The sequence below is a fragment of the Podarcis vaucheri genome (genome assembly GCF_965113315.1).
Source record: "Podarcis vaucheri genome assembly, chromosome: 2".
Lineage (NCBI taxonomy): Eukaryota > Metazoa > Chordata > Lepidosauria > Squamata > Lacertidae > Podarcis > Podarcis vaucheri.
In genome coordinates this window covers 111,309,872-111,335,477 of record NC_138760.1, presented here as the reverse complement: position 1 = coordinate 111,335,477, position 25,606 = coordinate 111,309,872, and the positions used below count along the sequence as shown (strand labels likewise).

Below are 25,606 nucleotides of genomic sequence, written 5' to 3'. Positions count from 1 at the left end.
GGAAAAGGAAACGCCAAAATACTAGTCCAGCCACCCGTATTGGTTCCAAAGGGCAGTGGCTGAGGATTCTGGTGCAGAGAGAAAGGCCTGGGGACTAATAGCACAACCCACACCATGTCTACTCGGATGTCAGTTCTGTCGGATATAAGAGGAGTTACTTTTCAGGTAAGCGGGGTTACTCAGCCTCTCCACTTAACAGCTGATGTGATTTCCTGCTTTCCTGTGTGTCCTCCAAACTCCTGCTGGCCTCAGAGCTTCAATTCTAGTTGTGGATATTTTTGGAGACAGTATTTTTGGTATGGATTGAAGAGAGAGCAGCAGAGAGGGCGTTTAGAGGGTGCTCCCCCCTTTACGCAACTCTGTTTATGCGTGCGGGGGCCTGGAACATTACCTTGTAAGTAGGAGAGTCACCTGTACAGTGGTACCTCGGGTTAAGTACTTAATTCGTTCCGGAGGTCCGTTCTTAACCTGAAACTATTCTTAACCTGAAGCACCACTTTAGCTAATGGGGCCTCCCGCTGCTGTCGCGCCGCCGGAGCACGATTTCTGTTCTCATCCTGAAGCAAAGTTCTTAACCTGAAGCACTATTTCTGGGGTAGCAGAGTCTGTAACCTGAAGCATATGTAACCTGAAACGTATGTAACCCGAGGTACCACTGTATAACAACTTGAGCCTACATTGGCAGGGTTCACAGCCTCAATACCCCAAAAGGCTATTGCTTCTCCCATAGCCACAGCCCTGGATTTGAGTAAAGATCCAGCAGGGCTGTCTATCTGTCTGTCTGTCTGTCTCCCTGCTTGCTGCTTTTCATCTAAGCCACATCCCTCCCACTCTCAACTCTGGCTTTTGTCCTTCTCGGGATCTGCGAGCCAATTATAATGGTTTTAGTTCGCCCATCTAGCCGATTAGTCAACTAAGCCTTGCTTCCTTACTTCTTACCCATCACGTAGATCTTGCTCCCGTGCAAGAAAGTGAAGGCCCCATAGCAGGGGGTGGGCATTGGAGGCAGGGGCTGCCAGTGATCCTTTGCCGGGTCATACATTCGCACCAGAGCTTGTGGAGAGGTGTCTGCACCCATCCCGCCTAGAGCGTAGACAACACCATCTGGAAATGAAGAGGGAAGAGGCAGGTGACGGAGGCTGGCAGACGACGTTAAAAAAAAGCAGTGAGAGTACATCAGGCAGCAGACAACATAACAAGGTCATAAAAATAGTCACTGCCGTGTGTAATCACTGTCTAGCTTCCGACAGTAACCAACCCAGAACACGAGAGTGAGAAGTGTAGAATAAATTACAGGGCACTGAAACAATACCTTTGGCCCTCCAGGTATTGGCCATGCTTGCTGGGGCTGATGGGCAGTGTCCCCACACCTGCACTAAAATAAGGACTCTGTGAAATTCAAAACGTGACTAGCAGAGGCTGAAGGATATCCAAATCCTAAAGCAAAGGTGTCACACAAAGTCCAGGGGGCAGTCAGGTCTTTTGAGTGCTGTGTAAGACCTGCAGCATTGCAGCACACTTCTTAGTCAACTGTCTTAAAGGTCAGGGACGTGGATGCCTTTAATAGTTAAAGGTAAAGGGACCCCTGACCATTAGGTCCAGTCGTGGCCGACTCTGGGCTCATCTCGCTTTATTGGCCGAGGAAGCCGGCATACAGCTTCCAGGTCATGTGGCCAGCATGACTAAGCCACTTCTGGCGAACCAGAGCCGCACACGGAAACGCCTTTACCTTCCCGCCGGAGCAGTACCTACTTATCTACTTGCTTTCAAACTGCTAGGTTGGCAGGAGCTGGGACCGAGCAACGGGAGCTCACCCCGTTGCAGGGATTCGAACCGCTGACCTTCTGATCGGCAAGTCCTAGGCTCTGTGGTTTAACCCACAGCGCCACCCGCGTCCCTGCCTTTAATAGACAGTAGGACAAATCCACTAAGTCTGCCGTTGCATGCCACAGCAATGAGCTATATATGTTTTACCATAATATATTTTAATTATAACCATGTTATGAATATTCAAGAACAGAGAATGCATCAGAACAGGCTGGAACTACTTTTCCGAACGTTAGCATCTTAAGGGAGTTTAGAAGTAAAAAATTGTTGCAATATGTAGCTTCCTACTCACACTTGCGTGCATGAAAGGGCTAACCTGAGCCCAATGCTCAGGTGGGAAGTGGCTGTGGCTCAGCAGTCTCTCAGCAGCTGCTGCACCCCTTTTTCCTCTCTTCATGCTTTCTGGAACAAGTGAAGCAGCCATGCGGCCATGGCTCCCTGCAAGTCAACTGAATCTCTCTAAAAGGAGATTTGATAGCCTGCATATTTTTTAACCCAAAGACTGCATGACTCTTTTGTAAGGAAATCAAGTCCTTTTCTTTCAAGTTGTTTGGAACCTTATTTCATATTTATTTTACCGCCAACAAATGGGTGTAACTTCTGGAAACTCTGCAAGTAAAATCTTCACTTATTTGCAAAGCTAAGTGTCTGTGATTTATTCTAGCCTAAGTAGTTTTGCTGGGTCACCGGGTGACCCCGGGCCAGTCACTGCCTTTCAGCCTAACCTACCTCCAGGGTTGTTGTGGGGATTAAATGAGATGGGGGGGGAAACCATGTATGCTCCTTGGAGGAAAAAGTGGAATAGAAATGCAATAAATAAATAATCCTAGATGCATCATGCTCTGCCATGACAACTCTGAGCTTGCCTTGCCCCCTAAATTCTAAATTTGGATGGTGGGGAGGGAAAAGCATAGGATAAAACTTCTGAGAACTCCTTAGCGTTGTGCTGCTTTCGTTAAGGTAATTCATATGCAAAAAAAACCTTCAGCGGGAAAACCACCTCAATTCCACTGGCTTACTGTTCTACCTTCATGCATCTACAAGCAAAGGCAAGTCTATTGCAAAGATGTTTTCTGCCTGGAGTTTGCAAAACCTATACTCTTGCGTTTCTGTGCTGAAGACAGGTAGATAAAGGCTTTGTTTCCTAATGCTCCTTCCTTGGATCTCCCATAACAAAGTAAAACACATGCCTATTTCAACAAGTCTAAAGACTCCTCTTTAATCCCAACTTGCTGCATGGTACCCAATTCTAATCGTTTGGAAGCTTTAAAGTCAGGTGGTTACCAACCAGTCCATGGGCACATCTGCAAACTGGAGAAAATGTACCTGCACAAACACTGCAACATCCCCCCCCCATTGCAATCACACAAGCACAACTGAAGGCTTCTTTCAAGTCTAATTTCAGAAGGGCAAGAGTGGGGTGGTGGTGGAATCCTGTGGCTGCCAGGGAAGGCCTCTAAGTGGCACCTGTTGCTTGGCTGATGTAATTATGTCATTTGTATACTGTTTTAATTTATGTTGCACCTTGCTCTGGGCTGGGATTTGTGCAAAAAGAGTGTTATAAATATATGCATATAATTTAAATTCTGTGTGTGTTGGCAACCCGTGCCACAGGGCAAGAGTGGGGAACCTATACCCCTTCTCCAAAATCTCATTAGTCTAATAATAATAATAATAATAATAATAATTATTATTATTATTATTATTATTATTAATTATTTATACCCTGCCCATCACTGTATTAAAATACAGTGGTCTGTTAAACATTAAAGGCTTCCCTAAACAGGGCTGCCTTCAGATGTCTTCTAAAAGTCTGGTAGTTGTTCTTCTCTTTGACATCTGGTGGGAGGGCGTTCCACAGGGCGGGTGCCACTACCGAGAAGGCCCTCTGCCTGGTTCCCTTCGTTCTCCCCCTCTAAGGCGATCAGATGGAATGGAGGAAAAAGCCTGCTGCAGAAGCAGGAATTCTGACACACAGAACATTTTCCTCACCTCTGCACAATAAGCTGCAGCTCCCCAATCCCATCTGACACAGAGCCGTCAAAGATAATGAAGTTCTGTCTCCGGCATCTGCCCTCTTCTTTTTCTCTTGCAAAACCAAGCGCTGTCCTGCTTGCGGGTTTCTAATAGGCATCTGGTCAGTCACTGTGAGACGGGCCTGATCCAGCAGTACTCATATTATGGTTTTTTTCTTTGATTGCACTGTTAAGTCCTTCATTCCTGTCGAATCATACATCTATCCTTTTGGTGAAATAAACCAGCACCTTTTAATGGGCTCCCCTCACTGCACATTAACACCTCTGACCTTTCAGCTAAGTTACTGTAAAAAAAGAAAGTATTTTATAGCCCTCCAGAGGATTTGGTGAGCTCCATAGTCCAGGTAAATCTGTAAACAAAAGTAGCGGCTTCTCCTCGTCACTGATTACAGATCCCTGCTTCAAAATGATCCTGGAGTTTGTGGCAAACCTACCAATTTACCCCGAGGTTTTGAGCGGATTTAGTTCCAGCAATAAAGCTGGGGGAACTTGACCCCCATCTAATCTGGTGTAGTGAATCACATTCTGGAGTGTAACTGGATTGGGAACGAAGGGGAAGCTGGAAGCAGCCATTAGGGTTTGTCAGTAAAAGCTGACAATCGGGGGGGGGGGGGGAGAGATATAGATGTGAGCCAAGGTTAGGAAAAAAGGCCTACAAGATGAGAAGTTTCTGGGTGAAAATAATTAAAATAAGGGGTGTGGGAATAAGTTGACACTGCTACGCTCACTATCAAGCTTAGCTTGATATTTATTTTTCCTCCCTCCCTGAGCGCTCAAGTTGATTCTAATCCGTCTCCCATGGCATTCACCTTTTAAGGCTTCCACTGCCCATTCGGAAGGTGGGGAAGTACAGTGGTACCTCGGATTAAGTACTTCATTCATTCCGGAGGTCTGTACTTAACCTGAAACTGTTCTTAACCTGAAGCACCACTTTAGCTACTGGGGCCTCCTGCTGCCGCCACGCCTCCGGAGCACGATTTCTGTTCTCATCCTGAAGCAAAGTTCTTAACCTGAAGCATTATTTCTGGGTTATCGGAGTCTGTAACCTGAAGCGTATGTAACCTGAAGCGTATGTAACCTGAGGTACCACTGTATTCATGGGGAAATCAAGACACTAGCTTCCCAAGTGACCCCTGGGGGGGAGAGGCTCCCTAAGCCTCTGACTCCATTCCTCACACTGAGCAAGAGGAGTCCTTTATCTTGTACTTCCATCTTCCCACCTCCACCAAGCATAAGCTGTCAACTTTTCCCTTTTCTTGCAAGGAATCCTATTCAGAATAAGGGAATTTCCCTTAAAGAAAGGGGAAAGTTGACAGCTAGGCCACCAAGACACTGCCCTCTGGCAGGACCCCCCCCCCCCAGTACCTGCCCTTCCCCAAACAACGCCCCCACTTGCTTCCCAACGTGATCAGCAACAAACATCTCAGGGATACCAGGCAATCACATCGAATTACACTCGCCGCGTTGTATCCCTGGAGACGCCATGGCAACTCAGCCATGCTGCCAAGTTCTGCTTCTCGTGTAGCCTGCCCGCCGTTCTGCAGACAGCAGACTCAGAGACACGCCCCTCTCCAAATCTGAGATTGGGGGGGACTGCAGGAGAATCAGTTATGAAGGGACCGTCATATTTCTTGCAGATATGCACTCTCTCTCTCTTCCTGCGCTCCTCCCCAACCCCCAGTGCGCAGGGCTGGCGAGATCAAAGTGCGGCTGGGAGAGGTGATGGTGACCAAAAGGGTACAATCTTCTTGTCCCAGATCCCAGCAGAGGCCTGGGAACAGTACGTTTCCGAGCACAATTAAAAGTGTTGGTGCTGACCTTTAAAGCCCTAAGTAAACAGCCTCGGCCCAGTACAGTGGTACCTCTGGTAATGAACTTAATTCGTTCCGGAGGTCTGTTCTTAACCTGAAACTGCTCTTAACCTGAAGCACCACTTTAGCTAATGGGGCCTCCCACTGCCGCCGTGCCGCTGGAGCACGATTTCTGTTCTCATCCTGAAGCAAAGTTCTTAACCCAAGGTACTATTTTTGGGTTAGCAGAGTCTGTAACCTGAAGTGTATGTAACCTGAGGTACCTGAAGGAGTGTCTTCCACCCCCATCGTTCAGCCCAGACACTGAGGTCCAGCGCCAAGGGCCTTAATGCAGTTCCCTCACTGGGAGAAGTGAGGGTACAGGGAATCAGAGGGCCTTCTCGGTGGTGGCGCCCACCCTGTGGAACGCCCTCCCATCAGATGTCAAGGAAATAAACAACTATCTGACTTTTAGAAGACATCTGAGGCAGTCCTGTTTAGGGAAGTTTTTAATGTTTGATGTTTCATCGTGTTTTTAATATTCTGTTGGGAGCTGCCCAGAGTGGCTGGGGAGACCCAGCCAGGTGGGTGGGGTATAAATAATAAATTATTATTGTTATTAGACGGGATGAGGAAACTTTAGGCCCCGGGGTCTGGGTGCAATCCTCTAGGCCCTCTCCACAAACCTCACCTGCTCCCTAGGCCTCAGCACCTCTCATTAGCCCTTCCCTGCACCTTCCTCAAATGTCTTTGCCTGGCTGGAATATGTCATCAAATGGCAACGATGCCTCTTGCTTGGATGAAGTGTGTATGTGTGGAAAGAAAGCTCTGGCTTTTGTGCGGCTGGAACGTAGCTTACTGTTCAAAGGTAAAATCTGTGGAACTCCTTCAACACAGAGTTGCCCCCAGCAGCTTCAACTACGTATACAGTTTGCAGTCAATGCTAAAAACAACCTGCTTTAACCGGGCCTTTAACCCTTGATATGTGTGTTTCTAGGACCTATCTTGTTCCTTAGACTGCGATTCGCTTTAACGGATTCAACATTGTTGTTATCACCACAGTAGTTTACTAATAACTTGCTGCTATTAGTAAATTTATTGCCCACCCTTTCGCCAAGCAGGTCCCAGGGCAAGTTATGAGAATTTAAAATTCAGGATTGAAAACAGTTAAAACAGACGGCAGTCACGGAATACTGAGTTTTAAATTGTTGTAACCTGTACTGTGACCTGCTGCTCAAGGAAAATGGAACCCAAATATGAAAAAAAGATTAAAAGGCATGTCCAGAGCAATTAACTAGACGATTAAGGATATAGCATTCAGGCCATTAGAGTTTTTGAATTGTTAACTCTGTGAAGTTGAGATCGATAGACATGTACTGTCTGGCTGTAATGTAAAAATTATTAAATGGACTGAATAAAATCAATGCGCCGACCCATGTTGGGGAGCCACAGATCAATGGAAGAGACCTGCTTTGCATATATAAAGGTTCCAAGTTTAATTTTAGGCAACTCCACTTAAAATGTTGGTTGGGTTGGTGAATAGTTTGTCTGAGCACCTTAGGGCTGATATGACCAGTTGTATTCATGTTTTTTTTAAAAAAAATTGAGTCTATGATTATTTCACCTTCGCATCGAAAGCTGTGGCTTTCTCATTTCTACTGTTAAGAGTTGCGGTGACTTCTCCAGCTGCTAGGTGCCGTGTGCACATCAACAGCAGGGATGTGGCAAAGTCACAACAAGCTACTGCACAGTTGAATAAGCTTGCTTGGAGCTGTGTGCTAAAAATCAGTGCACCTTTGCTTTTGTTTTTCAAGGAGCCAGTATATTGCTTTTGAAAAAGACTTCGATAATATCACCTCCTTACATTTTACATTGCATTTTAATGTCACCCTCAATATTCCCCCCTCCCCGTCTTTATTTGCACAACAACCCTCCGAGGTGGAGCTGGCTGACAGTGACTAGCTCACGGTCTCCCAGTGAGCTTCATGGCTCTAGTCTGAGACTCTAGACACTACCTCACACTGACTCTCTTTCGCCTATGTATTTTTTTTTTGGGGGGGGGCGGTGGCAAAATAATGGAGAAATCTCAAAAGCCAGCAGGGAATATGTTGGAGGGGGCAGGCCAGAAGAGGATTTTCCAGAGGCCAAAGACCAGGACTTTTGCACCCTGCAAACTTCCTTGCCTTCCCTTCTTGAGGAACAAAAGCAAATTTATGCTCCATAGCGCCATGCTAAAACACATGCCCTGAATGCAGAATGGCGCAGCCTCAATCCCTGGCATCTCCAGTTTAAAGAATCTGGTAGTAGGTGACAGGAAAAGCTTTGGCCCGAGGCCCTGGGAAGCCACTGCCTGAGCAAGAGAGACGAAGTGCCTGACTTAATACCTGAAGGAGCATCTCCACCCCTGTTATTCTGCCCAGACACTAAGGTCTAGCGCCGAGGGCCTTCTGGTGGTTCCCTCACTGCGAAAAGCCAAGTTATAGGGAACCAGGCAGAGGGCCTTCTCGGTAGTGGCACCCGCCCTGTGGAACGCCCTCCCGCCAGATGTCAAAGAGCAGAACAACTACCAAACTTTTAGAAGACATCTGAAGGCAGCCCTCTTTAGGGAAGCTTTTAATGTTTAACAGACTACTGTATTTTAATACTTTGTTGGAAGCTGCCCAGAGTGGCTGTGGAAACCCAGCCAGATGGGCAGGGTATTAATAATAATAATAATAATAATAATAATAATAATAATAATAATAATACTCTGCCCATCTGGCTGGGTTTCCCCAGCTACTTAAGGCAACTTCCTGGGCAGATTACGCAAATTTGCATGGTGGTTGCAGAATGCAGTTGTTTGTGATAAAAAGTGCACTGCACGCAGAACAGAGTAGACCTCTCCCTCCCTCCCTCTCTGTTGCCTCTAGTATTACCCAGCACCCAGCCATTCAGAATCCTCTTTAAGTGAATGTATGGATGAGTTCAGCTTTCTGCAGAATGTTAGAAGAGTTCCTCAACCATTCAAAATCTGGGGAAACCCATCACCCATTTTTGTATATGGAAAGCAAACGGCCTACAGTATGTTTTCCTATGTGGTGAAGCTGAAACAGAGCAATGCTTGCTACCTTGGGAGCAAGCGTAGCTCTTTGCAGAAATCAGTACTGAGTTCAGAAAGCAGGGGTGGGGGTGGGGCAGTTCAACCACCTTAGGGCCTAAGTAGCCAAGATATCTTTATCCTGTATTCTCTAAGACACACTAAAAACAAAGCAACCAGAGGAAACCATGATGCTCTCTTAGAAAAATTCTCAAATCGCAGTCTGGCAAGTAGGGCACACCAACGAGCTGCAAAATAAAGCTTTTACTCGCCATTTTCCGACATGTTTGTTTGTTCTAATAAAAAGGCCCTGCCTCGCAGTGGATCTTGACATTTAGCCTGTGTTTTCATTCCCAGAAGACCCGCCACATATTTTAACCTCTCAGGTGCTTTGCTATCAGGCGAACACACACATACTTTTACCATTATTATTATCATTATTATCAGTATTATTATTATTATTGATTTTTTGTTTGTTTTATCAGTTTTTTCTGACGGTGTTTGATTTGGGGTTTGTTTTATATTTTGAATTATTTTTTTCATATTGCGGCTTGTTAGCCACTTCAGCGAAGCGGCAGGAGGCGCTGCGCAGAGAGGGGGAGAATTTCCCCCCTCTTGTTTTCCCCCTCTAAAACAAGGTGCCGTTTAAGGTGCGTTCAGACGCCTTCAGGCGGCTACCTTGGAAGCCTGGAGAGTGAGAGGGGTCGGTGCGCACTGACCCCTCTCGATCTCCAGGCTTCAGGTTCCTTTCGACCTGCTCTTTGGGGCTGGCGGGGGGAAGCCCACCACCAGCCCCAAAGAGCAAGTCAGGGAGCAGCGCAAAGGCGCGCAGCTATAGAGGCTCCTGCCACAGCCGCATGTCACCTCTCCAGCCGGGAGAGGGTCGCGGGGGGCTTCTTTAGCAGACTCCTTTGGGAGGTGTTGGGACTTTTAATGTGTAATGTTTCATTATGTTTTTATGTTTTTATATATGTTGGAAAATGCCCAGAGTGGCTGGGGCAGCCCAGGCAGATGGGCAGAGTACAAATAATACAGTGGTACCTCAGATTAACTGCAAGAAGATCAAACCTATCCATTCTTAAGAAAATCAGCCCTGAGTGCTCACTGGAAGGACAGATCCTGAAGCTGAGGCTCCAATACTTTGGCCACTTCATGAGAAGAAAAGACTCCCTGGAAAAGACCCTGATGTTGGGAAAGATGGAGGGCACAAGGAGAAGGGGACGACAGAGGACGAGATGGTTGGATAGTGTTCTCAAAGCTACCAGCATGAGTTTGACCAAACTGCGGGAGGCAGTGGAAGACAGAAGTGCCTGGCGTGCTCTGGTCCATTGGGTCATGAAGAGTCAGACATGACTAAACGACTAAACAACAACAACAAACCTCGGGTTAAGAACTTAATTCGTTCTGGAGGTCCGTTCTTAACCTGAAACTGTTCTTAACCTGAAGCACCACTTTAGCTAATGGGGCCTCCCGCTGTGGCTGCGCTGCTGGAGCACGATTTCTGTTCTCATCCTGAAGCAAAGTTCTTAACCCGAGGTACTATTTCTGGGTTAGCGGAGCCTGTAACCTGAAGCGTCTGTAACCCGAGGTACCACTGTAAAATGATAATAATGATGATAATGATGTCAGGAGTGCATCACTGGTCCATCTAACTCAGTACAGTGGACGCTCGGGTTGCGAACGTGATCCGTGCGGGATGCACGTTCACAACCCGCAGCATTCGCAACCCGCGTCTGCACATGTTGCAATTCAGCGCTTCTGCGCATGTGCAAATTGTGATTTAGCGCTTCTGCGCATGCGTGACAGCCAAAACCCGGAAGCAACCCATTCTGGTACTTCCGGGTTTCGGTGGTCCGTAACCTGAAAAAACGCAACCTGAAGCGTCCGTAACTCGAGGTATGACTGTATTGTCTATGCTGAGTGGCAGCAGCTCCGTAGGATCTCCAGTCCTACCTGGAGACACCAGGGATTGAACCTGGGGCCGTCTGCATGCAAGGCAGATGCTTTTCCACTGAGCCACTATGGCCCTTCCTGGCAATGACCTCCAGAGATGACCTCCAAGGTCCCTTTCAACTTCGTAAGGCTAGGCTTCTCTGAGCAGCGCCAGCAGTAGGAACAAGCTCTCCCCCTCTCCTCCTGCACCAAGCAGTTCTGAGAAAGGGGCTGTTCTTGATCTTGCTCAGAGATGTTTTGGAGTTGGGGGAGAGGGTTCTGATAACCAAAAACGTTAGTTTTTCACTCGCTGCGAAGGAAAGTGGCAAGTTTAGGAATCCCCCGCTCTTCAGAGTCTCAAAAACGTGGCTATTCAACTCATGCATTTGACTAAAGTGTTAGCCCTGACTTGGCTGATGTACTTAGTACAGTGGTGCCCCGCAAGACGAATGCCTCGCAAGACGGAAAACTCACTAGATTAAAGAGTTTTCTGTTTTGGAGGTGCTTCGCAAAACGAATCTCCTATGGGCTTGCTTCGCAAGACGAAAATGTCTTGCGAGTTCCTGCGGGGTTTTTTCCTCCCCCCCCCTTTTTCTAAGCCGCTAAACCGCTTATCAGCTGATCCGATAAGCCGCTAAAAGCCGCTAATAGCGCTAATCCGCCAATGGGCTTGCTTCACAAGACGAAAAAACCGCTAGACGAAGAGAATCACAGAACGGATTCTTTTCGTCTTGCGAGGCACCACTGTATACTGTCTGCTTTTACTTTGACATTTGCATTTAAATGAAATATTGCCCTTTGTGTTTTAATGCTGCTCCTCGCTCTGTTCACACAACAACGAGTGGGTTAGAAATAATCGAAATAAACAGATTGGGAGGATTCAACCATTCCATCAGCTCAAACATTTCAACCTGCCAGATGCAATGATGTGCTTTCTCCTCCCCCAGCGGGCTGATCTGGTGGGTTCCCCTAGACCCCCTTTTCTCCAAGCCCATTTGGGGTGGGTCAGTGGGAGGAAAGGAGGAGAAAAGCCTTGTTGTGCTAGCAGAGGTCCTTGTGCTGGCTTCTGCTAGCAGGGCTCATTAATTGTTGAATCTGGCCCATTGAGATTACAGGTGTCTCCCCTCCCCAACTGACTCGTACCACGGTATTCCTCTTTAGCTATATGCTCTGCAAATAAAAGCTTTTTTGAATATTTTAACAAGTGTTTGGACACGGTTTTAATTTCAAGAGTAGGAGTCAGCGTTGCACATGATATTGGCTTCCTAGCTGCAACTGTAATCAACTGAAAATCGCTACGGATTTAAAACTGCAGTGAAATCTATTTTAATGTTTTGTAATACGGTAGCGCGGGGAGGGGAGAACAGTTCTTGAACATAACAACCACAAAAACCACCCAAATATGGACAAGAATAGTTTTTAAGGCCATAGTAAAAGGCCAACAGAGATGGTGGTCATAAATTTCCCTGGACGCACATTCTCCTTCCTAGTTTATCCTCGCAACAATGCCGTGAGGTTGAGAAGCAGCGATGGGCTCAGGGTCACTCAGTGAGCTTAGCGGCTGACCAGATCCACTCCCTCCTTCCCTTCTGGATCACACCAGGTACCTGCATAATGGAAGTGCAGCTCGGCTGAAGTTGCCCCAGATTCCGATTGACACTTTAGCTATTGGGGGCCTCTTTGAACTCCTGCAATACGCAATGAACAAAAGCCAGCAGACAGAGCTGCGCGTTTTGATCTTGCCTGGAAATTGCACCCAAGCTAAGCAGTGATGAAAGGCATCCGCGCTTGATGCTCTTTTCTGTACCGCTTGTATAATACATTTCACCGAGCAAGAATTTTATCTTAAAGGGTATCAAGTTTGCGCTCACATTTTGAAGCAAGAGACAGCCCCGGACAACATATTTACAAACTTTCTTTTTAAAACGGATCTTATGGCCCCAAATATTTGGCCACATCCAACTGCAGTGCTCAGTGTGTGGAGCAGGTACAAAAGTTCCCACATTCCCAAACAGTGGTGGTGTCGTGGTTAAGAGTGTTGGACCAGGTCCTGGGTTCAAATCTTCACTTGGGCCATTGTAGAGTCTGAAGGGGCCATGAGGGTCATAGAGTCCAACTCCCTGCAGTGCAGGAATCTTTTGCCCAACGTGGGGCTCGAACCCACAACCTTGAGATTGAGAGTCTCATGCTATACCAGTGAAGCTCTCAAGGTGACCTTGCGCCTGTCGCAAACTCTCAGCTTTACCTACGTCACAGGGTTTGTGGTGGGGATTAAATGAGGAGTGGGGTGGGGGTACCATGTAAGAAACCTTGAGCTCCTTTAAGCACGGAGGGTGCTAATTGGCTGGCCTTTGTGGCAATCATGAAGCAATTTCCCTCCTCAGCTTGAAGCTATGTTTCGAGTAAAAAAGTAAATAAATCGGGAAGCTGCCTTGTAAAGAGTCAAACTTCCAGTCCAACTATCTCTGTATTGGGTACAGTGAATGGCAGCAGCTCTCCCGGGTTTCAAGAAAGAGACATCTCTAGCCTTACCTTACCTAGAGATACTGGGGATTTAATTTATTTATTTATTTATTTATTCAATTTACTGTGTGTGGAGGGGGCGGAATACATAATAAATTATTATTGTTGTTGTTTAGGGAAGTTTTTAATGTCTGAGGCTGTATTGTTTTTAATATAAGGTTGGAAGCCGCCCAGAGTGGCTGAGGAAACCTAGCCAGATAGGCGGGGGATAAATAATAAATTATTATTATTATTATTATTGTTGTTGTTGTTGTTGTTGTTGTTGTTGTTATTATTATTATTATTATAAATCACCCATGTGGTGGAAGTGATGCTTTGTCCAAACCTGGAGTAAAGGTTTGTCTCCCCACCAAGAACAAACCTTGGTTACAGGCTCATGATTTCTTTGGAAGGGAGACAAACCATAAGCCCAGGTTGAGACAGAATGCTAAGACAAGCCATGGATTAGCTTCCTGGTGAATTCATCTTTAAACCACATTTAGGCTTGACTGTGGTTTAAAGTGAGGTCCGGCATAAATGAATTAAAAGAGTTCTTGCAAAAATTTATCATTTGCCCGATAATAAATGTTGGAAGTGTGAAGAAATCGAAGGTACATTCTTTCACCTTTGGTGGATGTGCCCAAGGATCAAGGTTTTCTGGGAAATGATGTATAATGAACTAAAAAAGGTATTTAAATATACTTTCCCAAAGAAACCAGAGGCCTTCCTCCTGGGCATAGTGGACCAAACGGTGTTAAAGAGGAACAGAACTTTCTTTATGTATGCTACAGCAGCAGCAAGAATTCTCATTGCAAAGCATTGGAAGACACAAGACCTACCCACCTTTGAAGAATGGCAGATGCAACTAATAGGCTATATGGAGATGGCGGAATTGACTGGCAGAATCCGAGACCAGGGGGAAGAGTCAGTGGAAGAAGATTGGAGAAAATTTAAAATTTATTTGCAGAAACACTGTAAAATTTATGAATGTTAAAGACATTGAAATGATTTTAGGGGCCTTAGCAACAAAGTAAAATGTAAGATTGGAATAATAATAGACAAATTGTTGGAATATGAATTTGCTGAATAAATTTCTAAAAAGGGATACAAGAACGGGAGACGTGAGGAAGTCGGGAAGATAAGTTAATTGAAGATGAAAACTAAGAAAGAGGGAATTTTTGTTCTTTTATCTTTTTTTTCTTTTTTTTCTTTTTCTTTCGCTGTGTTTAATGTTCGTATTTTTGTATTGTATCTTGTGATTTTGTATCCTTCTTGTTTTTGTATTTTTCTTGAAATTTCTTTTACTGTTAAAATCTAATAAAATATTTAAAAAAAAAAAATAATAATAATAAAAGAGTTCAGGTTCTCGTGGAAAACAAACTAAGTGCCAAATATTTTTTAAAGACAAAAACTTTCTGCGATTGCAGGAAATATCAGTGGCTATGTTTGCTAGCGTCAGATGAGTAAAAAAAAACAAAAACGGCCCAGAAAAGTAACAGGTACACTTATAATTCTTAGTGATGAAACTATTGTCTTCATGCCTATCAGACAAGGCTTCTGAATCTATTCCTGATTGTATGAAACACTGAAGTTTTAGGGTGGTTTAAAAAAAAAGAAAGAAAAGAAAACAAGGAAAGGGAAAGGAGGAAAGAGAGGAAAGAGGAAAGAGATAAGCAAAGAACTAAAAGGACTGCAACCAGCTCCAGAGACAACAGAGAGAAAATTGACACGCACACTAAAAAAGACTCTGAAAATGGAGAACAGATACCCTAAAAAATCCTAAGCATGTCAAGCTTTTAATAAGCAATGTCTTCAGCTGCAGAAACTGCTAACTGCATATTACAAGGGAGGTTGTGAGTGCCAAGCTACACATTACGTGGGCAATTGATGAGCAGATCTTCTGTTTCAGGGTGGGGTGGAGGATTTAGCTTTACAGCAGCTGTGGAAGGCTCCCAAATATTATCAGAGCAGCAGTACTGGGTGAGGGAGTATTAAACCCTTCCACACTAGTTCCATCTATTTTTCCGATCTAAATTACCTCTCCTGAAGCTGGTGTTAAGTCCTGTAGGAGAGCGAGAACTAGCCCAAGCCCCCCGCAGGGCTAACAAGATCTTAAGAACGTACAATTTTGGCGGAGGAAGTGCAGGGGGAAGGCGAGGTTTAGACACCCGCTTTCCCAGCACCCGGTCTCCAATCAAACTAGCAAGTTCCTTCAGCAGCATTGCATCAAAACCAGCAATGTTCGTTTTATTCATTTAAAAGCATTCTTATCACTCTCTTCAGCAGAAAGACTCTTAAGAGCTCCTTATAGAAAATAAGAAATAACAATAAAGCCCATGCCCTTGGGCTTATGATCTGAAAGACACAGCACAGAAAGAAAGGGCGATGGGGAGGGAAGAGGAAAGCAATGGAGCTCAGGCATCAATTCTCAAAGTTCTTGTCATCAGCTGGGAATGGAAACAGTTCAGGGAGGTGGAGTTTGGAGTCAAAAGGAGCTAATCTCTCAGCAGAGCCAATGGAGCGGCCCTGCTTCTCATTTCTGCCTGTGTCACAGCCTAATGGGATTGCAAATTTCACAATATAATATCACAATATGATAAAAGCAGGGGTCTATCTGTTGCCATCTGCATGTTTCCATCGGGAGGAGCATAGAAAGAGGACAATGTCCTTCAGTTTGTTAAACCTGCTTTAAGTCGTTTACACTCAACTCTTCTCTTGTATGTTATTTACTACAAAGCTCAATGACTAAGCTCTTTAGCGACGAAATGTCTGAACGATCTCCGAGCACTGGACCACTGGTATATCACAAATGTAATCATTATTACTGTGTTGTTCAAGATAAAATCTATTTTTGAAAGAGAAGAAATGAGCGCAGAACCACTGATGTATCACATGAGAACTGTTTATTTACTGTGTTTGCAATTGTTTAAGATAAAACCTATTTGGGAAAGAATTACTTTTGCCATTTTTATGGATGTTTATTGTTTGTTTACAGGTAGTTGCCTTGGTGATAATTATCTTCTGTCAATCGCAGCATATCACCACCCTGTCCATTGTTTTATTGCAGCCTAATGTTAACAGCAGCTACAAGGTGATGGTCGAGAAAGAGGCTGAATAATGGGTGTCACGTGTAAATGTATAGTTTGGCCATAAGAAACAAAACAAACCAGAATAATATTTGTAAGGCTTTCCTGTTGTAATAAAAAAAATTAAGGTCTTATATATATACTAAATGTTCATAAATGTACCAACCAAGCACAAACATAGATAAGTGGACCACATGTCTGGAGCAGCACAGGAAGACCGTCTTGAAACCATTTTGACTTCCAAACTGACCAAATGTTTTCTCTGCAAGGAGGGAGGGGGTGAGGGAACCTTCCCATTGACTCAGGAATTGGGTAATCTCCTTCTCAAAGGAATGGCCAGACTACCGGGAAAGGCAATCAGATAATGCATTATCAGATAACCTGGCAGACAGGAAAACCAACAACGTTCAAATTTCTGTTGTAGACCGCCTTTTCTGTGATGTAGGTATGATGTTTGTGAGGGGTGGTCTTGGGTTACACCCCTTCTGTGATGTATGTATGTATGGAGGGGTGGTCTTGAGCTCCAGGGCAGGGAATTTAAAATGTCTATATAAGGGCAGGCACACCTTGGTTCTGGGTCCTCCTCCGTCCTCCTGCGAGTGAGGGGAGCACCCTGTTGCAACAGCTTTAATAAAGACCAGGATTACTAGCTGCTTTGCTTCTCAATATTCTCTGGTTGGCCTCTGTTATTTTCTCCTACGGATAGGGAACCCACTTAGGGACTCTATATTGGCTCTTGGAAACCCCATAAGGGAAGAAGGGCAGATTTTGTTTACAACACTGTCTGGAGACAATCCTTCTTGCCCAAGCTGACCAAATGTGAATCTCAGGCCTGATTTGAACGCGATGCTGGATCAGCAAGGAAAACTTACCTATGTGACACTGTATATGCCCAGCATCTTATTAAAATCGCGTTGCCTTCCCTACAGAAATGGGTGTCAGCACACATTTCAGGGATTCATAGCCCAAGAAGGCTCTAAGCTTATGCGCCTACACTGCACAAAGATCAGCTAAGGACCCAGCATAGCTTGGATCCCCACCTTTTAGCAAAGGAATTTTCGAGGCAGGTTGCAAAGTGATAAAATTAAACATCGGAAAACACTGCAACGGAGAAGCCATCAGGCTTTCTTTTAAAAGCAGCGGAGTAAGCGGCTTTTGAAATGGAGCACCAGGTGTGTGCAATTGCACTTAAGTTATTCCTCCCTGCCTGACTCCCATTAAAGAAACCCGAAACTCCATTCATCATGCAACGAGTGCTTAATTAAAGAAGCAGCTAATATACCAACAGCAACTCATTTGCCGAGTGTGGGTCCTTGTGAGGTCAAAAGGACACTATCTGTACATAAGAAACAGGCTTGGAGAAACCCTCAGGTTTGTAGAGGAACAAAAAAATGAGGGGGCTGAAATAGACCAACGAGAACTGAATAAGCTCCGTGGAACAGAACGCTGATGAGGAATCAATGAAACTGCGGTAGGGCAGAATGGAGCGTCCAGATGAGGGTGTGGCTGGTTGGTGGCCTGACCAGGAGAACCATGCTGCAAAAATTTGTTGCAGATTCCTAATGCTCAGAACAAAAAAACACACCGAGATATTCTTCTTCCACATCATGCTACTCTGCTTAGCTACACGAGAGCGAATCTGCACCTGCCTTTCTCTTTTATAAAAAAGTATTTTTTACTGAAATTTTTTTGACATAAAATACAGTAAGAATCAAACCAGTCTACAGAACAAGAATTTTAAAAAGGATATAAAAGCAAAAGAAAAAGAGAGAGAGAGAAAAACGAATAAGGCCCTTTATCATATTTATATCTTATATAGTCATACCTTGGAAGTTGAGCTCCTTGCGAGACCAACATTTTGGCTCCCCAATGTTGCAAACCCGGAAGTGATTGTTCCGGTTTGCGAATGTTCTTTGGAACCCGAACGTCCATCACAGCTTCCGATTGGCTGCAGGAGCTTCCTGCAGCCAATCGGAAGCCGTGCCTTGGTTACCAAATGTTCCTAGAACGGATTACATTCAGCTTCCGAGGTACGACTGTATATCCTGTCATTCATTCACATACAAAGAGACAGACCCTCCTGTCTCCCACCTTGGAGCTTCTTCTTCCGGGACTCAGCTATGTAGCTGCAAATAGAACATTTTAAGTGTGTTCTAAGTGCATTATACAAGTGTGATGCTAGATGGTGCTGGTGAGCTAATGGAAAATGGCATATATATTTTTGTTAAAAAAAATTAAAGCATTTTCACAGCGTCTTTTAAAGCACTAAATGGCCTCGGTCCAGTATACCTGAAGGAGCGTCTCCACCCACATCATTCTGCTTGGACACTGAGGTCCAGCGCCAAGGGCCTTCTGGCGGTTCCCTCACTGCGAGAAGCCAAGTTACAAGGAACCAGGCAGAGGGCCTTCTCCGGAGTGGCACGCCCTGTGGAACGCCCTCCCACCAGATGTCAAAGAGAAGAACTACCAGACTTTTAATAATAATAATAATGATGATAATGATAATAATTTATTTATATCCCGCCCTCCCCAGCCGAAGCCAGGCTCAGAGCGGCTAACAACAGTAAAATAATACAGCATTCTAAAATCAGTTCATTATAGATCAGTTCAAATCAAATTAATGGCAACCATTGGGCTAGAGTTCTGTGAGGATTGCCAAAGGCTGCGCCCTGGCCAAAGGCCTGGTGGAACAGCTCTGTCTTGCAGGCCCTGCAGAAAGATATCAAGTCCCGCAGAGCCTTAGTCTCTTGTGACAGAGCGTTCCACCAGATTGGAGCCACAGCTGAAAAAGCCCTGGCTCTGGTTGAGGCCAGCCTAACCTCTCTGTGGCCCGGGACCTCCAAGATGTTTTTATTTGAAGACCGTAAGGTCCTCCGTGGGACATACCAGGAGAGGCGGTTCCGTAGGTACGAGGGTCCTAGGCTGTATAGGGTTTTTAGAAGACCTCTGAAGGCATCCCTCTTTAGGAAAGCTTTTAATGTTTAACAGACTACTGTATTTTAATATTCTGTTGGAAGCCACCCAGAGTGGCTGGGGAAACCCAGCCAGATGGGCGGGGTATAAATAAATAAAACAACAACAACAACAATAATAATAATAGAAGTACTGTTTCTGGGGGACAGGAGCCGGGCAGGTGTGGAGGATTCCCTGGTCCTGAATGGGGTAACTGTGCCCCTGAAGGACCAGGTGCGCAGCCTGGGAGTCATTTTGGACTCACAGCTGTCCATGGAGGCACAGGTTAAATCCGTGTCCAGGGCAGCTGTGTACCAGCTCCATCTGGTACGTAGGCTGAGACCCTATCTGCCCGCGGACTGCCTTGCCAGAGTGGTGCATGCTCTGGTTATCTCCCGCTTGGACTACTGCAATGCACTCTACGTGGGGCTACCTCTGAAGGTGACTCGGAAACTACAACTAATCCAGAATGCGGCAGCTAGACTGGTGACTGGGAGCGGCCGCCGAGACCATATAACACCGGTCTTGAAAGACCTGCATTGGCTCCCAGTACGTTTCCGAGCACAATTCAAAGTGTTGGTGCTGACCTTTAAAGCCCTAAACGACCTCGGTCTAGTATACCTGAAGGAGCGTCTCCACCTCCATCGTTCTACCCGGACACTGAGGTCCAGCACCGAGGGCCTTCTGGCGGTTCCCTTGGTGCGAGAAGCCAAGTTACAGGGAACCAGGCAGAGGGCCTTCTTGGTAGTGGCGCCCTCCCTGTGGAACGCCCTCCCACCAGATGTCAAAGAGAACAACAACTACCAGACTTTTAGAAGACATCTGAAGGCAGCCCTGTTTAGGGAAGCTTTTAATGTTTGATGTATCACAGTATTTTAATATTCTTTTGGAAGCCGCCCAGCGTGGCTGGGGAAACCCAGCCAGATGGGCGGGGTATAAATAATAAATTATTATTATTATTATTATTATTATTATTATTATTATTATTATTATTATTATTATTATTTAATTACTACTATATATGTGTAGATTCAGCCCCAGTCTCTCGCCGCACCTACCTTTCTCGACTGCAGAGACGCCCATGGAAGCCTGGGCAAGGTCTGCCTTCTTCTCCCACCTGCCCTCATCCGCATGGTAGACTTCGACCGAGGCCAGGGGGCTCTGCGTGGCGTCCACCCCTCCGATTACCAGCACATCCTTGCCAAGCATCACCGCCGCAGCCCCTGCCCGCGGGGTGGCCATTGGAGGCAGCGCCGTCCACTTGCGCGAAACAATATCCAACATCTCCACCGTGTCGAGGGGCTGGCCCTGCTGGCTGCAGCCCCCCACCACAAAGAGGTGCCCATCTTGGAAGGTTGGGCTGCAGTAGACCCGGCAAGTTGGCATGGGCGGGAAAGCCTCCCAGAAGAAGGATTTGGCACTGGTGGCTTCCATGTCGCCCAACAGCCTGGCATCTCAGGAGGCAGACATGGCGACGGCCCCTGCGCTGGCTCGGTGTCTCCGTGGGGCAGCCCCCCAGAGACCTATAGGGATTGGCCTGAGGCAGTTGGTAGGCCTTCCTTCCTGCGCCGCTGAAACTCTGCATCCACAAGGCATTAGTAGACTGGGAGGCAAATACGGCCGCAAGGAGAGGCCAAGGACTCCTGAGGGAGAAGGCAAGGAACGCCGTGATGCCCAAGGGATGCTGTCTCCGGTGGGGAGGGAACCATTCCTAACCGGAACTGCGAGGGATTTTCTGCAAGAGATGCCTTTTATCCAGGCCTGAAATGCTGGAGGTAGCCACCAAATGTCTAATACACACAAGCCAGTCTTTGGAAATATGGCTCTCTTGGCAAGTTGTCTTCTGGATCTGTTTGTCTTGTCAGGTCTTGTGCAGATGATGAGTCCTAATACGGCTTCCAAGGGGCAGAGAGAGAAAGAGAGCATTAAGGAAGGAGAGGTACAAGATTCCTGGCGACTACCATGGGAGCCATTTTGAGGAATCTGTCTACAGACAAAACAGGCCATGGTGAAATCTCCCAAAGGGTTGCCCGCAAGGCTTCAAGTTGCCCTTCACATTTGGGCAGAAATCCCAAATCTGGCAGCTGCTAGAGTCTCCAGCTTCCCTGGGCCTTCGGATTAATTTACACATTCCCCAGAACCAGCTCAGCACATCCCGCATAAACTGAGGCACAGTTTGCAAGCTCCATCTGCCGTGTGAAGACCTTCCCTACATGGCCACACAGCCACCTCACTGCTGCATTCTCACAAGAAGCAGGGCTGACCCCAAAAAGCTGAGGCCCACCTCGCAAATCAAAATACAGTGGTGCCTCGCAAGACGAAATTAATCCGTTCTGCGAGTCTCTTCGTCTTGCAGTTTTTTCGTCTTGCGAAGCACGGCTATTAGTGGCTTAGCGGCTATTAACGGCTTAGCGGCTTTAAGAAAAAGGAAACAAACTCGCAAGAACTCACAAGACGTTTCGTCTTGCAAAGCAAGCCCACAGGGAAATTCGTCTTGCGGAACGACTCAAAAAACAGAAAACTCTTTCGTCTTGCGCGTTTTTCGTCTTGCGAGGTACCACTGTAACCAAGGTACCCAAGGCCAGAAAAGGGATTTTGGCACCTGAGGCAAAACGAATCCCATTAAGTGTTTCCTCTTCCCCGCTGCCAGTAAAAACTCAAAAATGAATAAAACAAAAAACTAAGGATTTGTTGTTTTTTTAGAACACCCACAGCCAGTTCCCTGAGATGGCTGCCTCACTCTACCAAATGATAAGGCTGACCCTGCCTTAACCACCCCTTTCTCCCCCATTTTGTACACACTACCAAAAGTAGTTAATTGGGGAATGATTCTCCCCATCCCTAAAAACACCCGAGGTGTGAGCATGCCAACCTACATTTTATAAGGGCAGAATCAAGAGTTACTATTTATTTGTTTATTTATTCCTTTATGAGTCGCTTCCTTTGAATTGAATCACCTTAAAGTGATTTCACAGTACCAGAGAGAGAGAGAGAGAGAGAGAAAAGTTCCTTATATATCTGTTTACATTTTTAATGTGTAATTGTGTGATATATGCAGTCTTACATATGCCTCCTTTTTGCCTCTTCAGCCCCAGGATCACATAGGGTAGGCATGTCCAAAGTCTGTTTCGGGGGCCTAATTTGGCCCCCGTGGTAGTACAGTGGTACTTCGGGTTAAGTACTTAATTCGTTCCGGAGGTCCATTCTTAACCTGAAACTGTTCTTAACCTGAAGCACCACTTTAGCTAATGAGGCCTCCTGCTGCTGCCGCGCCGCCGGAGCACAATTTCTGTTCTCATCCTGAAGCAAAGTTCTTAACCTGAGGTAATATTTCTGGGTTAGCGGAGTCTGTAACCTGAAGCATATGCAACCTGAAGTGTATGTAACCTGAGGTACCACTGTATATGTCCTGGGGTAAAATGCTAAAAGAAGCTCAACAACTTTGGTAGGCCCTCAACGCATGTTCACTTCATCAAATCTGGCCTTCTTTGGGCATCCCTGAATAGGGCAACAGAAACAAAAACAAAAAACAACATTTGCTGCTTACACACCAAACATTTAAAGCACATGGCTTCCCCCTAACTGCATGGTGTGTACACAGCCAAAGTTGGGGCTGGGACAGGGAAGCTGGTTTACAGTGGTACCTCGGGTTACATACGCTTCAGGTTACAGACTCCGCTAACCCAGAAATAGTACCTCGGGTTAAGAACTTTGCTTCAGGATGAGAACAGAAATCGTGCTCCGGCAGCAGCAGAAGGCCCCATTAGCTAAAGTGGTGCTTCAGGTTAAGAACAGTTTCAGGTTAAGTACGGACCAACGGAACGAATTAAGTACTTAACCTGAGGTACCACTGTATTCCTATTCTGCAAAGTCCCCCTGTGACCGTAGCAACAGCGGCAGAATTAGCTCGGCCTACTGCCCTCCGAGAACAAGTGCAACTTCCGGCGCCCTGGGGTCAAGGCCACCTGGCGTCAGGATGGCTGTGGTCAAACAAATCGCAGGCGCCCCAAGAAGACGCAACGGGGCCTGTCAGGTACATTCACACTCTGGTGCAAAGACAGCCCACACTGGAGAGAGGTAGACTTAAGTGAATGTGAAAGGTCCCTGCTGGGATGGAGACAGCTTCAAAACACATTTAACTGCAAAAAAAAGAAAGGGGAAAAAACGACAACAGCGAGGAGGGTCACCAGAGGATAGGAGAAGCTGGATGTGGCAACGGCAGCTGCAGGAGTTGGAAGGACAGTCCATGCAACAGCCTCCATCCCCTTCCCAGAATCACATCCACTCCAGTTGCCATTGCTTGGAAAGCGAAATAACAGCAACCTGGTAATTAAAGGTTTGCCAATAACGAGCTCCCACTGTAGGTTACCACTGTGTACGACCACAGCTTCAGCCACAGTCCTCAGCTAGAGCTCCTCCAGGATGTTTGTTTTTGGGTTTTTTCGGTAAATGTATCCTACAACGTATCATTGACGCAATAATAGTGGGGGATTTAATAGTGGTGGACCATCTGCTTTTCTGAGACGCTTCCCCCTATGTTGCTGTCTTATTGTCACAGTGCTGTCCGGCCACATATGTCCAGAGTGAGGAATTACACTAGTGGCCCAAATTGTGGAAACCTTTTGCGGGAAAGTGTATTTCCGAGGTTCAATGGCTCATAACACCTCATAAACACTCATGCTCACTGGCTACATTCAAATGAAGGAAAGCTACTGTCAACCTAAGCAAGTTGTGCTTCCTTTTTCTGGTTATTGGGCTATATCTTTTGATAGAATACAGATAATTGAACCAACATTGTCTCATTACATTCTTCATTAAATTATCATTCCACTGATCTGTAATTTTATGGTATTACTGCAAAAGAAAGTGGTGTTACGAGCCATCAAACCTCGGAAATACACTTTTCCCAAAAAGGTTTCCACAATTTGGGCCACTAGTGTAACTCGTTATTGTCCAAGGTCCCAACTCACAAGTTAGAAGAAGAGAAGAAAAGTTTGGATTTGATATCTCGCTTTATCACTACCCAAAGGAGTCTCAAAGCGGCTAACATTCTCCTTTCCCTTCCTCCCCCACAATAGACACTCTGTGAGGTGAGTGGGGCTGAGAGACTTCAGAGAAGTGTGACTGGCCCAAGGTCACCCAGCAGCTGCATGTGGAGGAGTGGAGACGCGAACCCAGTTCCCCAGATTACGAGACTACCGCTCTTAACCACTACACCACACTGGCTCTCAAGTTAGGAAAAGGCACCCATCAGCCCTACATCTCTCAGCTTCTCCTAGGCGTGAGCCCCAGGAGGCAGCTGCCGCAACAGAGAGACCCCTCCCCTGCCCTCAGCTTACGTATCTCCCCCCACCCGAGCTGTGCGCAAGCAAGTAAAGACTGAGTCCGTGTGCAACCTGCTTCTGCTCCTCCCTCTTCGGTCCTTGCCTGGTCCTGGGAGACGGTGGAGGAGGAGGAGGCGGTGTGGCAGCGCTTCACACCAGGCTGACCTCTCCCTCCCTCCCTTATCGCCATCTGCAGAGACACTATTTTGCTGCATTACAACAAAAGCAGGGCAAGCACACCCACTGAGCATTTCTGGTATTAAAAAAAAAATGCAGGATTTCAGTTACGGGACATGCACTGATTTGGAAAGGAAGCAGTGTGATGAGCACAAATCATCATGGATGTCCGAAGGGGGCCCCCAAGAGCCATTTAGCCATCCCTACAACCAGCAAATGTGGTAGGTGTTTCTCAACAATCAGAGAGTAAAGGACCAATGGCCATAGGTAAGTGATGAAGGGCCCTTCCATTGTTCGTCCGCATTCCCTTTTAAACTCCGCCAGCTAAATTCCTTTCCTTTCCTTTCTTTATAGGTCGGGGGGGGGGGAGCCTTAATAGTCCCTGAAGAAGAAGAAGAGGCAGAGAGAATGAAAGACAGGGGAGCTTTCCCAGGCTGCACAGTGACAAGCAAATGTCCTGCACTGGAACTGGACTGGAAGGAACAGAGGCAAGGGATTTCCCCCATCCCACTAGGAGGGCAACTCTTGTAAACCTGAATATTCCTGCCCCGTGGACTGAAGTGAGAGGGGCAACCGGCTGCTGCAGGAAAATTAAGGAAACACAATAGGGCTGTCTCCTAACAACAACAATAACATTCCCACAAGGTGCACCACTGCATCTCAATTAGCTCATGCATTCTGAATGAAGCTGTGCAGAATGAGAGGGAACGTGTTCATGGGATGCATTTTAGGAGCTGCAAATAGCAGCTTAATAGTTACTACTCTCGCACGTGGTGGTGCAGAATAGGTGAACCCAGAGACAAAAACTGAGCAAAGCCCATGCATAAAGTATTTCCCTATGTACCTGTCCACACATTAAAATTTCCAGTGGGGAAGGGCTCCCTCCTGGTGTCCCCGTCACCTA

General features: G+C 46.2%; 1 protein-coding gene and 2 long non-coding RNA genes across 10 annotated transcripts in view; 2 read left to right on the top strand and 1 right to left on the bottom strand.

Annotated features, from left to right (window-relative positions):
* Positions 1–25,606, bottom strand: part of KLHDC8B (kelch domain containing 8B) — a 42,869-nt gene that overhangs the window by 4,877 nt on the left and 12,386 nt on the right. For 4 of the 8 annotated variants that reach the window (XM_082210460.1, XM_082210464.1, XM_082210466.1 and 1 more), the window contains exons 3-4: positions 20,260–21,096; positions 940–1,104 (exon numbers count right to left, since the gene is read on the bottom strand). In XM_082210460.1, coding sequence (XP_082066586.1) covers positions 940–1,104; positions 20,260–20,635 — 541 coding nt within the window. In that variant the 5' untranslated portion in view covers positions 20,636–21,096. The remainder of the gene's footprint in view (positions 1–939; positions 1,105–20,259; positions 21,097–25,606) is intronic. The other 4 variants (XM_082210459.1, XM_082210461.1, XM_082210462.1 and 1 more) reach the window with 1 other exon arrangement.
* On the top strand, positions 2–25,405 carry LOC309525582. Its single transcript, XR_014216441.1, has 2 exons — positions 2–165; positions 24,722–25,405. It is a non-coding gene; the product is annotated as an uncharacterized lncRNA (long non-coding RNA).
* On the top strand, positions 13,667–17,614 carry LOC309525537. Its single transcript, XR_014216395.1, has 2 exons — positions 13,667–13,713; positions 14,521–17,614. It is a non-coding gene; the product is annotated as an uncharacterized lncRNA (long non-coding RNA).